The 17,060-nt window shown below is 35.3% G+C and overlaps 2 protein-coding genes across 3 annotated transcripts; one reads left to right on the top strand and one right to left on the bottom strand.

Moving 5' to 3' along the window:
- The first annotated feature begins 1,151 nt into the window (after positions 1-1,151).
- On the top strand, positions 1,152-4,997 carry LOC112514777 (agamous-like MADS-box protein AGL104). Of its 2 annotated transcripts, none has more exons than XM_025121378.1 (11): positions 1,152-1,423; positions 1,535-1,588; positions 1,761-1,776; positions 1,989-2,056; positions 2,219-2,246; positions 2,376-2,437; positions 3,369-3,468; positions 3,567-3,617; positions 3,734-3,873; positions 4,155-4,273; positions 4,833-4,997. In XM_025121378.1, exons 1-11 carry the CDS (start codon positions 1,239-1,241, stop codon positions 4,907-4,909), a joined length of 900 nt encoding a protein of 299 aa, XP_024977146.1. In that variant the 5' UTR covers positions 1,152-1,238; the 3' UTR covers positions 4,910-4,997. The 2 variants fall into 2 exon arrangements, with proteins under 2 accessions (XP_024977146.1, XP_024977147.1); XM_025121379.1 differs by having other exon boundaries at positions 4,779-4,911.
- A 10,628-nt stretch (positions 4,998-15,625) lies between these two features.
- LOC112514107 lies at positions 15,626-16,333 on the bottom strand. The gene has a single exon (XM_025120439.1). The coding sequence runs from the start codon at positions 16,331-16,333 to the stop codon at positions 15,626-15,628; it is 708 nt and encodes a 235-aa protein (XP_024976207.1).
- Between the last annotated feature and the right edge of the window lie 727 nt (positions 16,334-17,060).

Here is a 17,060-nt window from a genome sequence, read left to right as displayed (position 1 = left end):
ATATACGATTATGTATGTTAATTTGATAAAGGTTTAAAATGAAGATTTAAAAGTAAAGGACGTAAAGTAAATTAATTAATTAATTATAGGGATATAAAGTGTAAATTTAAAATTATAATTTAAAAAAAATTGGTTGTAAGAGGGTGAGTGTATGTGAGGAGAAGAGGGGGTGAAAAGGTGAAAAAGTGAGTATAAAGGGTATTTTGGTCATTTAGAATTTTAAGACTTTAAGATTTTTGTTAAATTTGCTTAATAAGATAGTATATGTATATGTATATGTATATGTATATGTATATGTATATGTACAAATTACTAAGGCTGTCTTCATATCAGTACACATGCAAACAAATTTTGTTTTAAGGTTAACCACTAATCAAACCAAAGGTAGTGTAGTTAACCACAAACTGAGGTTAACTGAACAGCTAAATTACCCTTAGTCTTCAATTCATTCATCTGATCATTTGGCTTAACATCTGTATTAATTGACAAGGTTAATGATCAGATTTTCTGGTGCCGCACTAGTGATGTATCCTGTTGTACAGTTTGATCAAGGTATTAAATTGCTCCTATATATATAGGAGCTTTCAGTGTGTGAGGTTGCTCAATTGTAAATTAAAACCCTTTACCAAAATGAGCGTATATATGGCGTTTCTGTCAAGTTCTCAATTACACCAGTTTAATTATTAGATTTTGAATGTTAAATATTATGCTTTTAAGGGGTAACTTTTATTGAAATTTTTCCAAAAAATAAGTTACATTTGATCAGTAAAACCTATATTCACAGTGCAGTATGCATGCCTTACCTCCAACAATCCTCATACCCTTCTTTAATTTACTTGTGAATAGGATACAAAGTTCATGAACTTATGGTGTGCAAGCCCACAAACCACGACTTTAAAGATTCGGTTCATGACTCACTGTGAATTTCGCTCACACGGTCAGCCTGATCTGCAAATATGACTTCCTTTTTCAAGCTCGCGATCGAATACTTTAGTATATATCTTTGACAGGTGACACCAACGCGCACCGCCACATCTGTCTCTCTCATATGTCATCTTGCCTAGCAATGACAAAACGCATTGCATATGCCTCCTCATCAACCTTCATCGATCATATATCCTTTTCATTAATTTCTCCACCTCTTCCATTCTTAATATTAATTTCCCTTGTTCCTAAATCACATACACTACTAGCTTAGCTCGTATCAGAAGAAATTGATCATTTTATATGATTAAAGAATGGGGAGAGTGAAATTGCAAATCAAGAAAATAGAAAATACAACAAATAGACAGGTTACTTTCTCAAAAAGAAGAAATGGGCTCATCAAGAAAGCTTATGAACTATCTGTTCTATGTGATGTCGATGTTGCTCTCATCATGTTTTCCCCCTCTGGAAGAGCTAGCATTTTCTCCGGAAACAGAAGGTAAATCTAGAATTGATTCAAGATCTCGATTGATTCGTATTATTTAATTTGAGTAAATTAATTATGCAAATTATTTTGATTTCTTAAATTTTCTTTTGGGCATATATATAGCATCGAAGAAATTATGGCACGATACATAAATCTCCCAGAGCATGAAAGAGGAAGGTACAAATAAGTTATAAGTTGGATCATTATCTTATTTTCGTAGATTTAATTGGTATATATTAGAATGATTTTACTTATAATCTTAACTTTTATTTGATTGTGGTTTGTTCACATATCTTGTAATATATATTTCTTTTGGGATCCATCTTGATGCATCCACAACTATTTGAAGGTTGCAGAACCAAGAGGTACAGTACCCATTTTTACTCCTATATATATATATATATGTTCCCTTACTTACATACATACACACACACACACGCATATATATATATATATATATATATGTGTATATATATATATCGTAAATCAAGTACTACAACATTCACATAGATCATGTGTGCGATCAAAGTATATAGAAATATATGCTCAAATTATATATCTTTATTTGTTTTTGCAGTACCTGGAAAGGGCTTTGGGTAGGTTGAAAGGTGAAGCTCAAGATCATCATATTCAGAACCATGCCAGGTTTATTCCTCTTTTCTAAAATTTCAATTCCGTACATCTATCTATCTCTTTTCATTTATTTATTTATTTATTATTTGGGGGTATTTCAATTTAATTCCGATGCTGTGTTTCTTTTAAAGCCATATAACTCTACTAGTTTGTTTCATTTGATTTTGAAAGCAGCCCAGCAAGTGGTGATTCACAACTTGAGGTATGTCCTATTGTACCAATCATATATATATATATATATATATACACACACACACATACACACAGACAGATATGCATATATGTGTGTGTATATATAACTTGATGCTGATTATTTCTTAATTTGTTACAGGAAATTCAACAAGAAATCATCCGTTGCAAGTCCCAATTGCTAGAAATGGAGAAACGGCTCAGGTATGGTCTTTGATTTATTTGAATATATCATTCTTATATTCCAACCCCACAACCACCGTGTTTTTGTGTGTGTAAATTAATGTGAGCGTCTAAATTAGCTTAGCTTGTACTCACCGACTAACCTCATTGACCTTGAAGATAAGAGTCGGAATTAAATTACTTATAATGAATCAACTCATATATATATATATATATATATATATATATATAGCTTGATCAAAACCGATCTTATCATATCGAATTTGTTTTTACCACTCGCGCAATCTCGTTTCTAATACAAATACATGTTGTTAGTAGTAGAAGTGTATTTATGGATCCAACAAAATGTAGAATTTAATGGTAAACTGAAAATTGAATTATTTTGGAATAATTTAAGTGAGATAGCTAGCTAGATTTCCAAATATTTTATTATTTTTTGTGTTGATTGACCTCGTATTTAAGAAAAATAGTAGAGGTTTCCAAATCTTTGTTGTTAAATTTAAAGAAGGGAAAAATAGAAATAATTGAAAGCTTTTGTATGTATTAATAATCTTTACTTAATATTTTGTAAGTTCCTTGAAAAATGAATAAAAACCTAAATGCTTTATAATATGGACTCGATGGAAAAAATGAGATCTCTTCTTATGCACTCGTTGAAAATGATTCTAATCTAGTTCGTGGCCTATTAGAAATAGAAGGCGCTATACGGACATCGACATTGCTTCTTATGCACTCGTTGAGAATGATTCTAATCCCTTAGATATGATGCAAAATGGATCTTGTTCTATCGTTGATCAAATATTTCTCTATGAAAACAACGATAGCATATAAATAGATAGATAATAATGTTGAAATTTTGTTTAAAGTTTTTATGATTCTGATCAATATGCTATGTGTGTGTGTATATATATATATATATATATAATATACGTTTKTGTGTGTGTTTTCATAGGATATTTGAAGGAAATCCTTCTGAAATCACCACAATGTGTGAAGCTGAGTATCGAGAACAAATCCTGGAGGAGACTTTGAAACATGTTCGTGTGCGCAAGGTATACAATTAATAGTCGTCGTTTGACTCTTCATTCAAATACATATTTCATAATTAATGAAGAGAAAATTAATGTGATATYTTTGGAGAACTGATTAGCAAGTTCTGGAGAAGTACAACAGCTCAATGGAGGTTCAATCAACTTCACAGGTATGTCTGTATGATCAACCCACCAGAAAGAAGAAATCAAATGAACAACGATATGATACACACACACACACACACTGTTCATCAATTTCCTGTTGGGTTTTAATTACACAACACAGGTAGCTTTACCTCAAGAGGCAATAAATGTTAATAACATGGTTACAACCAACCCAAGCTGCATACTGGATTGGCTTCCACCAAGAGATCAGCAAGTTCAAATCATGAATTTTATGAACTTCAATGGGCTTCTTCCCCAAAGGTAACTATGAATACATATATGTATTGCTGAACAACAAAAGTTACCCTAACAAAACTGATTTTATAGGATATCATATTACTGAATCAAAGTTTATATACCAAACAATTATGCGTCCTAAATAAATGTCAACYTTTTAAGTTTACAAAACAATATATTATGACATTCAAACATCTTTGGCTTTTGTTGTAGTGTGTAAACCCAATATTTCTGTGGAAACTTCTACTTCCTGCACATATTGATTGATACTACCTTCTTGCAAAACCTGCAACGCTTTTGTGCAGGCAAAATGAGCATGTGAACCGTGCGATGGAGGATGGTAATACGGCCAATGTTCAACGACCTGAATTTGGACAAGTTATCGATATGAACCTTTCTCCTTGGACACAATTCTATCCCACCGGTATGCTTGTTACACTTCTTTTTATTGTTACTCCAACAAAATTGGGTTTATATATACGATGCAAAAATTGTTTTTAAGTGTCCGAGTTAAATTCATAGAACCAAACATTAAACAAGTTTTAAGACAATTTTAAAATAAATGCCCGTATTAACTTTTCTATACGATGTTTTGGAGAAGTTTCCTATAAACACATCTTTATATATCATGTTTATTTTCATAAGATACTTTTTCAAATAATATCATACAAAAAATTACTAGGATGCTTTATCTTTTAAGTGGTTTAAAAAACTTGTTAAAGACTCCAAATAACGTCCCTTAATTATTGTAACACTTTTACATATAGCCCCCGACTTTTTATCCTATAAAACAATTTATTATGACACTAACACATTTTTTACATCCTATAAAACCGAATTTGATGTTGTGTAAATAGTCAGATTGAAACCCATATATATACACACACATATGATGGTACTATTTTTGACAAGAAGAAGTTGGCATGCAGGAGACTGGAACGATTTTGCGTTACAGTAACAGTGTAGGGTGTTGTCTTTGACAGGAAATGGTCCGATGGTGATGGCACACCCTGGAGAATGGCCATTTACTGAGATTTTCCTTCCGTATGATCAAACCTAATATTCCTTGTCTATCTTTTTAAATTCCGTTGTAGGATGATGAACTTAAAAGATGCAATATTGTTGATAAGTAATAAGCTACCTCAATAGTTATATGGCTCTTAATTTGAAAATATTTTTTATTATTAACTTGGATATCCAACTTACTATTCGAGTTGACTGATGCCAGGATGACCCTGCTAGTCACCGTATTTGAAACTCCGTGGTCATAAAGGGACCTTGAATTTGAGTCGGACACTTTTGACTTTTGAATTCTAAGTTCAAACCAATCGGAGACCACCCTTATGAATCGATATCTTCCTAAAAGATAAATACCATCTTCATGATTTCATCACATCTTTAATTTCTCTAACAAGAAGTGAATATGTGGATCCTAGAAGGCTAGAAACTAAATGTTAAAAGAGACCAATAAACCAATAAGATAATGATAACAACCAAGAAATGATTTAAGGATATATTAGTGATTATGGGTTCTAGTCCAACTCTTGACATAATGTATGCATCGTTCATTTGGTTTGTCATGTCTAAATCTGTTACGCTAGCAATAGTTGTAGAAAAAGGTTTTTCAACAAGTATGAAAAAATATTCAATAATAATTATCTATCATATCTTTTGCAATCGACAACATCACCAATCCTTTCCACCATCAGATATACTATGATAAATCTACATTCCGTGTATGAATTGACATCCTTTACGTCCCAAAGGTGATTGTGCGAAGTAACATTTTTTTTATTAACCTGGATATCCAACCCATTATGTGAGTCGACTAATCGCAGGCGACCACCTGCTTTACAGATAGCCCGGAGTCACTGCATTTGAACCTCCATGGCCATAAGGGGATTTTTATTCCTCCTTGGATTTGAACCTAGGACCTCAAAGTACTTTTGATCTTTGGAGCCAAGATCAAACTAATCAAATACTTTTGACCGAAGTAACAATTTGTGTTAAACAAATAGGGTTTCTGTTTCATACCCCATGGAACGTTTTTTTGTATCACCTTTTTTTATAAATTTATTGGGTTGAAAAACTTGTTCATAGTCAATCAGAATCACAAGTACGACTTGTATCTTCTTCTGAAACCATGGCATGACTACTTGATCAACCTTACCCTCCCTCTCCACACTTAGAGGTTGTTTGGCAGTTGCTGAATAGTTTTATGCAGAATCATTAAGTGGTCAGAATGATTAAAAAACTCTCATAATATTGTGCAAAATAAAATATAATTGTTTGGTAATTGTTTACAATGAAATTAGGGCTCTTAATGGTTAAGAGATGTCCATGATACAAAATCATTCAAAGGGTTTTAGAACCATTGTAATATTCGGTTTATGTATTTTAAGAGTTTTAGAATTATTTTTTTGCATGAATCTTAGTATGAAGGGTGATTGGTGTGTGTGTGTGTGGAGTTAAATGAGTTGTTTATTTTGGAGGCGGTCATACACTTGCTATATATAGTAAGTGTATGAGAAAGGAAAGTCTTATTGGACTTTTAGAAAGTTTTCTTTGGGAAAATTAGAGAAAATTTGAAAGAATCAGAATCCATAAACCGGCCAACTTCATTCCAAGGTGAGTGTAGATTGCTTTGTATATTAGACTGATATATACATTGTTAGTAGAATAATCTGTACTAAATTCCTTTATACAAGTATTGACCAGATTCAATGTTAAATCGGACGGGTGTTGTCCGGATTCAACCTAAACCGGACGAGAGTTGACCGGATATAACCTAAACCGGACAAGTATCAATCGGATATTTACTAAACCGAACAGATGCATCATTTGACATTCAACTAAATCGCTTAAGGGATAGCCGGTTTAAAGTTAAACCGCTCCTATGTTAACCAATTTAGAGCTAAACCGCTCAAGCCACGTCCGATTTATCCTCTTTTTATTCTAAGTAATTATCCGGATTTCATATCCGGACAATGATGACCAGACTTCAAATCCGGCTAATGTTGCTTGAATTTCACTATCAGTTTTGGTTTGAATTTGAAAACCAAGAGAGATGTAATGGCGGTGTAACCGCGACGGAGATGTAATGGCGGTGTAACCGCGAGGGAGATGTAATGGCGGTATAACCGCGAGAGAGATGTAATGGCGGTGTAATCGCGAGAGAGAGATGTAATGGTGGTGTAACCTCAAGAAAGATGAAATGACGGTGTAACCGCGAGAGAGGAAAATAATTTGTATCAAATATATATAAAATGTTTGTGTTTGTACAAGTTTGATTATAAACTAATAGTTTCGAATGTTAGTTATTTATATGTAATTGGTACACTCACTGGACCTTTTGGGTCTAATGCTCAGTTGTTAGACTAACATGTTTTGTAGGTCATCATACATCACATGATAAAGGCAAGGGGAAAGTTTGAAAGATGATATTTAGATGCATTTAAATGTATTTAACAAAGTTTTTTGTTAGTCCATGTTTTGTAAACAATATTACAATATGTCTTATGAATGTGATTATGTGAATTGTATGTATGTGGAAATTGTGAGTTGTTACAGTTGGTATCAGAGCCTTAGTTTAAGGGATCTGGGTATTTGTGAAATACTTAGACTTAAACTAGAGATGTAGAAGTTATGATAATAGGTTTCACTGGGACTATGAACATGGGAATATGTTATAACTGAACCTATTATGAGAAAGATAGATTACATATTACTGATATAATCTTGAGTTATGGATAGACTTGAGGATAAACGTGTTATTATGTTTTGATTATGTAAATAATCATATATGTTTAAATATGACAGAAAGAGACGTACAACTGAGAAATGGCAGATAATCCTAATCAATCAGAAAGGACCTCTACCGGTTATGGAAGTGGTCGGGGAAGAAGAAATGTAACCCAAGAAGAAGTCCCGGAAAATGTAATGACAATAGAAACGCGAAGTCGCAGCAGGGGTCGAAGAAGAGGGAGAAGTACTAGACAAGAAACTCATATAGAACAGGAATTGTCAGCACAAGAAAGTTCAATGTCCGGTCGTGGAAGAGGAAGAGCAAGGGGTGGACACAATGTTCCTGATCCCGGTTTTATTACCCAGGAAATGCTGGCAGCTGAGTTGGGAAAATTCCAAGAAAGCTTGGTGAATTTGTTGGGGCGTACGACACAATATAATCCAGAAATAGTAAGGGATCCTGAACATCAGGAAGAAGCCAGAGCTAGTACACCGGTAATTGGTACATATGTACCCCTTACTTCGTCTTCCGTTCATAAATGAGGGGATATCAAAATGTTTCTTGCCTGTAAACCTCCTAAATTTTCTTGGGAGCGTGACCCTGTTAAAGCCATGTGTTGGCTTAAAGAAATTGAACTAAGTCTGTAGATTAGTAAAAGTGCAGAAGAAGACAAAGTTATGTTTGCTGTATCCCGATTGAGGTCAAGTGCTTTGTACTGGTRGGAAGTTCTGTCAAGTTCGGATCCAAACATTCTGAAAACCATGTTACGGGAAGAATTTGTGATCAAGTTTAAGATGCAATATTGTCCTGAAGCGGCAGTATGGAAACTAGAAGATGATTTCCTTCGTCCAGAACAAGGAAATATGTCAGTACACAGAAGTCTTCATGGAACAATCCTGGTTTGCTAAAGCTTACATTATATCAGAAAGCAGTAAAGTGAGAAAGTACATCTGGGGTTTAGAGCCTAATCTCCGGAAGTATGTGATATCCAAGAATCTGACAATATTTCAAGCAGCAGTTGACGCTGCCGAGATACTGGAACAAGACATCAATCGACAACCACAAGAAAGTGTAGGAGATAAAAGAAAAGGGGAAGCTGCAATGACTGATTTCCGTAGACCAAGGTTTATGGAAAATTTGAATCGACCAGTTCCGAAGTTTGCTGATAGGGCATGTACACGATGTCATAAGATACATCAGGAAAATTGCAATACCGTGTCACATGTATGTTTTAAATGCCAGGAACCGGGACATATAGCTCGAGACTGTCGAATGGTGCGAAGATGTTTTACTTGTAATTTTTCTCAACATGTCAATGCTGATTGTCCACAAGTTAAGGGATGAGGGTTTGGTTTTCCTAGAGGTCGAGGATCTGGATATTCTGGGGGCTGAAGAACTGGTTATGTTCCAACAGGTCGTGGGTAAGTGGAAAACCATGTTAACCCAAGTGGTCGAGGAGAGATAAGACATGGGGAGTCAAATACTAAAGGGAGAGCCTTTCAGATGACGAGAGGCGAGGCGGAAGAACATCCTGAAGTGGTGACATGTACCTTTCTTGTTAATTCAGTTTGTGATAAATGTTTTATTTGACTCGGGTGCAAATCGTTCTTTTGTATAACCATCGTTTGTTAACTACGCACATTTAGAATCTAAAGCGTTAAGTGAGGATTTAATTGCGAAAACAGCAAACGATAGTGAAGTTTCGGCTAAGGAAAGGATAAATGAATGTTTCATAAGTATAGAAGGGTGTGAGGTGCCTATACAATTATTTCCTTTTCCTTTAAGAGAGTTTGATATAATTATAGGCATGGATTGGTTAGCTAAGAACTAAGCCAACATAGTMTGTGATGAAAAGATGATTCATATAGACTTACCAGAAAAAGGAAGGTTGTAATTTATGGGGACCGACGAGATTGCTACTCCAGTCTTATCTTAGTCTTAAAGGCTCAGAAATATGTACGGAAGGGATGTACTAGTTTTCTTGCCTATGCTATTGACATCAAGAAAGAGAAAGAAAAGATGGAGGATATCCCAGTCGTGAGGGAATTTCCAGAAGTATTTCCAGAAGATTTGATAAGTCTACCACCGGATCGAACGATAGAATTTCAAATTGAATTACTTCCTGGAGCAGCAACCATTGCACGTGCACCATATAGATTGGCTCCTTCTGACTTAAAGGATTTAATGTCTCAATTAAAATAATTGTTGGATAAAGGTTTTATCCGACCAAATACTTCTCCATGGGGTGCGCCGGTGCTGTTTGTAAAGAAGAAGGATGGATCAATGAGAATGTGCATTGATTACCAGAAGCTGAATAAATTGACAATAAAAAATAAGTATCCTCTTCCAAGAATTGATGATTTGTTTGATCAATTAGTGGGGGCTACTTATTTTTCGGAAATTGATTTACGGTCTGGTTATCATCAATTGAAGATTCAAAATGAAGATGTGTCGAAAACAACATTCCGTACACGTTATGGTCATTATGAATTTCTGGTTATGCCATTTGGACTCATTAATGCGTCTGCAGCCTTTATGGACATGATGAATAGGGTGTGTCATCTCTATCCTGATTAATTTGTGATTGTCTTCATTGATGATATTTTGATATATTCTCGATCGGAAGAAGAGTATGCTCATCATTTGAGATTACTCTTAGAACTTCTGAAACAAGAAAGACTGTATGCTAAGATATCAAAGTGTGAATTTTGGCTACGGGAAGTCCAGTTCTTGGGACATGTTATTTCAAAGAAGGCATTAAAGTGGATCCTTTAAAGATTGAAGCCATTGAAAAATGTGAAGTCCCAAAAACTCCAACTGAAATCAGAAGTTTTCTTGGATTGGTTGGGTATTATCGTAAATTTATACAAGATTTCTCTCGTATAGCTACTCCATTAACAAAGCTGACAAAGAAAAATGTGAAATATGAGTGGAATGAAGCACAAGCTTAGGCCTTTTAGATGTTAAAGGATAAGTTATGCAGTGCATCAATTCTATCTTTGCCAGATGGAATGGAAAATTTTGTGGTATATAGTGATGTGTCAAAGATGGGTCTAGGTTGTGTACTGATGCAACGTGGAAAGGTAATTGCTTATGCTTCAAGGCAGTTAAAAGATCATGAAAGAAAGTATCCCACTCATGATATGAAATTAGCAGCGGTAGTGTTCGCTTTGAAGATATGGAGGCACTATCTATACGGAACAAAAAGTCAAATTTTCACAGATCATAAGAGTTTACAACATTTATTCCATCAGAAAGATCTGAACATGCGTCAAAGACGATGGTTGGAGTTGGTTAGTGATTATGATTGTAAAATTTGTATCATCCAGGAAAGGCAAACATTGTAGCCGATACTCTAAGCCGACAAGAGAAAAGTGGAACTATTAAAGTTGTAGCTCTAGGAGTTGAGTTACTACTAAGTATTCAGGAAGAATTACGAGAATTTCAACATGAGGCCATGAAGGAAGATAAGATTAAACAGGAAAGATTGGGTGGATGAATATCTGAATTTGTGAAAGATGGCAGAGAATTCTGGGAATTTCAGAACAGAATTTGGGTACCAAACTATGGTGGTCTTAGGAAACGTATTTTGAGTGAGGCTCACAAATTACGTTTTGCAATTCACCCAGGTACGAATAAAATGTACCGAGATTTGAAGCAACACTATTGGTGGCCAGGTATGAAGAATGATATAGCTAAACACGTTGAACAATGCCTGACATGTCTCCAGGTGAAGATAGAACACCAACGTCCTTATGGTAAGTTGCAATCCTTAGAAATTCCAGTTTGGAAATGGGATCACATCACTATGGATTTCATAACCAAACTGCCGAGGACATCAAAAGGTTATGATGCTATATGCGTAATAGTAGATCGGTTATCCAAGTCTGTACATTTCTTACCAATGAGAGAATCATATTCAATGGAGAGATTGGCTAAACTATACATTGATGAGATAGTGACACATCATGGTGTTCCTCTATCAATTATTTCTGACTGAGATAGTCGATTCACTTCTATGTTTTGGAAAAATTTCCAAAGAGAAATGGGTTCGCAGATTAAGCTAAGTACAACTTATGGTGAAGTGAACGAACTATCCAAATGTTAGAAGATATACTTAGAGCATGTGTAATTAATTTTGGAGGATCATGGGATAGTCATTTGGCTCTGGTGGAATTTGCGTACAACAATAGTTATCATTCAAGTATTCAAGTTGCACCTTTTGAAGTTCTGTATGGACGAAAATGTCGAACTCCTTTGAGTTGGAATTAAATAGGTGAAAAACAGTTAGCTGGGCCTGAATTAGTTCAGCAAACCGTAAATAAAATTGGCGTAATACGAGAACGAATGAAAGCGGGACAAGATAGACAAAGAAGTTATGCAGATAAACATCGGAAGCCGATTGAATTCCAAGAAGGTGATAGAGTGATGTTGAAAGTATTGCCATGGAAAGGAATGGAACGTTTTGGTAAGAAAGGGAAGTTAAGTCTGAGGTATATTGGACCATTCCCTATTATATGAAAAGTTGGAGAAGTAGCGTACAAACTAGAACTTCCTTTAGAGCTAAGTGGAATTCATGACACTTTTCATGTGTCTAATTTAAGGAAGTGTTTAGTAAGTCCAGAAACAACGGTTCCTCTACCTAAAATTAAAATTGATGAAAGATTGTGCTTTGAAGAAACCCCTAAATAAATTACTGACTTCAAATTAAAGAAGTTGCAGAATAAAGAGGTTGGGTTAGTAAAGGTTCAGTGGCGTTATCACAAAGGACCAGACGCCACTTGGGAATCAGAATCTGAAATGCGATTGAAATATCCCTACCTTTTTGTTTAAATGGAATTCTGGGACAAAATTATTTTAAGGAGTGAGTATTGTAATATTCGGTTTATGTATTTTAAGAGTTTTAGATTTTTTTTGCATGAATCTTAGTATGAAGGGTGATTGGTGTGTCTGTGGAGTTAGATGAGTTGTTTATCTTGGAGGCGGTCATACACTTGCTATATATAGCAAGTGTATGAGAAAGGAAAGTCTTACTGGACTTTTAGAAAGTTTTCTTTGGGAAAATTGGAGAAAATTTGAAAGAATCAGAATCCATAAACCGGCCAACTTCATTCCAAGGTGAGTGTAGATTGCTTTGTATATTAGACTGATATATACATTGTTAGTAGAATAGTCTGTACTAAATTCCTTTATACAAGTATTGACCAAATTCAATGTTAAACCAGACAGGTGTTGTCCGGATTCAACCTAAACCGGACGAGAGTTGACTAGATATAACCTAAACCGGACAAGTATCAATCGAATATTTACTAAATCGAACAAAGACATCATTTGATATTCATCTAAATCGCTCAAGGGATAGCCGGTTTAAAGTTAAACCGAAACCGCTCAAGCCACGTCCGATTTTTCCTCTTTTTATTCTAAGTAATTGTCCGGATTTCATATCCGGACAATGATGACCAAACTTCAAATCTGGTTAATGTTGCTTGAATTTCACTATCAGTTTTGGTTTGAATTTGAAAACCAAGAGAGATGTAATGGCGGTGTAACCGCGAGGGAGATGTAATAGCGATGTAACCGCGAGAGAGATGTAATGGCGGTGTAACCGCGAGAGAGAGATGTAATGGCGGTGTAACTTCAAGAAAGATGAAATGACGGTGTAATCGCGAGAGAGAAAAAAATCTGTATCAAATAAATATAAAATGTTTGTGTTTGTACATGTTTGATTCTAAACTGATAGTTTGGAATGTAAATTACTTATATGTAATTGGTACACTCACTAGACCTTTTGGGTCTAATGCTCAGTTGTTGGACTAACCTGTTTTGCAGGTCATCATACATCACAAGATAAAGGCAAGGGGAAAGTTTGAACGATGATATTTAGATGCATTTAAATGTATTTAACAAAGTTTTTTGTTAGTCCATGTTTGGTAAACAATATTACAATATGTCTTATGAATGTGATTATGTGGATTATCTGTACGTGGAAATTGTGAGTTGTTACAACCATTAAGAGACAGACTTTTTTTTTGCCTAACAAGATTCACCTCTTAACAATTCAGAGATTGCCTCTTAATGGAACTATTAAAAAGTAAACAACCAACCCCTTACTCTTCCTATACGATCTCCACCGTTGCTACCATTCTTATCCAAAGTAGCTATCTAAAAATGACATTGAGGGTTGCATAATCTATGGGTAGCATTTGATCCACACACTAGATGAAATTATGACTAAAATATAACATAGTCAAAATGTTAAAATGACAAGATTGCCTAAATTATTGTTTAAATAATTTTACTATAAAAATTGAAATTAAATTTTTTAATATATATATATATATATATATAGGTTGATTCAAGGGAGAACTGATTAGTTTGTGATAACTATAAGATCTAATCTCAACCACAAATCAATGAATAAATCAGTCAACTAATTTTTGGTAGTTTGACTTAGAACTATAATTAAAGAGCATTTTAGGTATTTTAAAATTTTTATCTCCCCCCTCTCTCTCTCCTACCTCCGGCCTTCGACGAACACCATGTAATACCCAAAATACACCATGATACACAATGTGATACCCAAAATACATACAACGTGATACTCAAAACATACCAAGTAAATTTTGAGAGCATTGTGATACCAATTTGTGGTACCAATGTGATACCAACTGTGCTACCATTGTGATACCAACTATAACGAGGATGGGGGAAAGGAGATAGGTAGTAAGGGTATCACAGGGATAAAGATAATGCTAGCTGTCGAGAATGCTTACAGGTGGGTGTTTAGTGGTTGATCATCGGAGATGGCGTTTTGGTCAGACAAGATGACCAAAGGAGGCCATTGGAGTGGTGGTGAGTGCCGGAGAAGGTCACCGAATTTGGTCCCTATGTGTCCGTGTGTGTGTATATATATATTTATATTAAAATAATTAAACTATTTAAAATAAATTAGAATACTAAACTAATTAAAGTAAATTGAATAATCAAAACATTTTACTAATTTACCCTTTGTTTTATTTAGTAAATAACATTAACTATCTAAAACGATTAGCTCATATTGGACCTCACAGTTACTACAAACTATCTAATTCTCATTTGATTAGACCTATATATATATATATATATATATATGTCTATATATATTACTAATGGTGTACCCGCGCGATGCAGCGCGGATAAATCACAATTCAAAAACATTAGTTTGGCTTTGAATCATGAGTTTGTGTGGTTATTTTACAAGTCAACTAATATATAAAGTTGAAGGTCAATTTTGTTTGTTAGCAAGATCGAATAAAAAGAAAATTGCACATATGTTGGGTTTCTGAAACCATCTACTCAGAGCTCATTACAAAACTTGAAATTCTTGAATGAACAAAGAAATACAATCGTTCGTAAAATAATGTTCATCCGTATATTCGAACTGTTGTTTGCTTTTCGTGATGCACTCATCCGTAAATATTTCCTGCAAAAAACGRCGCAATGGTTTTAATAGAAACATATGGTACAAAATGTGTAATAATATAATTGTTGATTATACCTTATTCATCACGTAAAACATCTTGATAGACGACGTTTGAGGTGTCGACTCCGGCATGATTGAATTTTTTAACAGGCTTCACTAACACCTTCGTATTCCCCGTGATATCCCTCTGGACGACGCCACATAAAGTTGCCCGTGTGAGAAAACTGATTCCGGTAGATAAACACCTACATTCGGAATTGTTTGGCCTTGAGCTTTATTGATTGTCATAGAAAAGCTAAGCCGAATTGGAAACTGTTTTCTCTTCAACTTAAATGGGAACATGTTGTCTTCGGACGGACATAAGGGAATTCTCGGCAGAAWTACTCTCTTTCCAGCATGCTGACCAACAACTATTTATGCATGGATGACGTTCTGTTGAAAGCCTCTGCATATCAATCTACTGCCATTACACAATCCATTCGAGGGATCGATATTTTGTAACAGTATTATTKGGCATCCAATCTTGAGACGAAGGTAATGAGGAGGCAAACCACTAACAGTTAAAGAATTTAAGAACTCCATTGGATAGATGTTGTTCTTATCATCTTTTGTTTCGTCGAAGCTGTAGTATATTTTTCATCTCCAGAAAACTTGTCGATCAACTGATCATTAATCTCGTCAACATTCTCGTTTTTAGTTGACAATATCGCCCTCGAAATGATATAATCGGAATCAGCTCCGTTGATTTGTAGAGATGGAAAGATTGCATCAATCAATGCATCTTTTGACTTACCTTTATCAGCATAGGGAATGGTCATGTCATCCGGTATGCGAATAAATATTTTGTCCACCGCTTCTTCATCTCCATCACCGACTCTTAATAAAAATTCTAAAAACCACAGATCAGTGCGTGCTCTCATATTGAGCGTTAACCGTATATTTTTAATCGTTGTTAAAAGAGGTGACATCCGTAAGCTAGAATCTACAATCTGTGCTCGGGTTCCACGCCTCACGACCGGTAATACTTGTCTAAAATCACCCCCCAAAACCATTATCTTTTCGCCGAATGGGAGTGCCACCCCTATGATGTCTCGCATTGTTCGATCGAGCGCCTCCACTGCTTGGCTCTTTGCCATCGACGCTTCATCCCATATGATTATTTTTGCATCTCGAATCAATTTAGCAGCCCCACTTTGTTTTCTTATGTTGCACATTGAGTTATTATCAAGGTTGAGAGGAATTTTGAATCTAGAGTGAGCTGTTCTCCCTCCAGGCATATTATTGGTAGCAACACCCGACGAAGCGGTTGCGAGAGCAATAAGACCACGTTAACGGATGTTGGCAAGCAAAGCTTTGTACAAAAAAGTCTAACCGGTTCCACCAGGACCATCTATAAAGAACACTCCTGGACAATCCTCGTCTACGTGCCTCATGATCTCATCATATGCGTATTTCTGGTCTGAATTTAGAGTCTCGGGCACGCAAGTGTTCATCTTCCACAACTATAGAGAATTCCTCTTGTACCTCACAAAATTCTCCAGATTGAAAATTTGAATTTGCATCAACCATTAGAAGATCGAAATCATCAAGACTCTTACCCATAGACTGTAGAAAAACGAGGATATCAGTTAGAACCAGATTACGAACTCGATTAGCACTTTCACTTTGTCGCGTATAATCTTCAGAGAGTGAATCATAGTGGTCATCCCATAACTTGCGAACATCTCCTGGCTCACAATAAATCAACATCGTGGCAAATAACCTCCTAAGAGCAGCCAGAAATTGAAATAAGAAGGCCTCTCCAAGAGATGCTTTGCGAAATGTAGGGTGCAGTAAGCTGTTAAAACTGTATAGATCTTCAAAGCAAGTAGGCCCAGTAATATGAGACAAAAGTAGGCGTAGGTAGAACCGCTCTCCTTCAGCTGGATTTGCAGACACTAGTCGGCCTTTCATTGATCCTCTTTGTCGAGGATTCCATCGACGTGTACTCCAATTCCATGTGTA

The sequence above is a fragment of the Cynara cardunculus genome (genome assembly GCF_001531365.2).
Source record: "Cynara cardunculus var. scolymus isolate 2C chromosome LG 6, CcrdV1, whole genome shotgun sequence".
Taxonomy (NCBI): Eukaryota; Viridiplantae; Streptophyta; class Magnoliopsida; order Asterales; family Asteraceae; genus Cynara; species Cynara cardunculus.
Note: the sequence above shows the minus strand (reverse complement) of the source record. Positions and strands in the feature narration are given on the sequence as shown.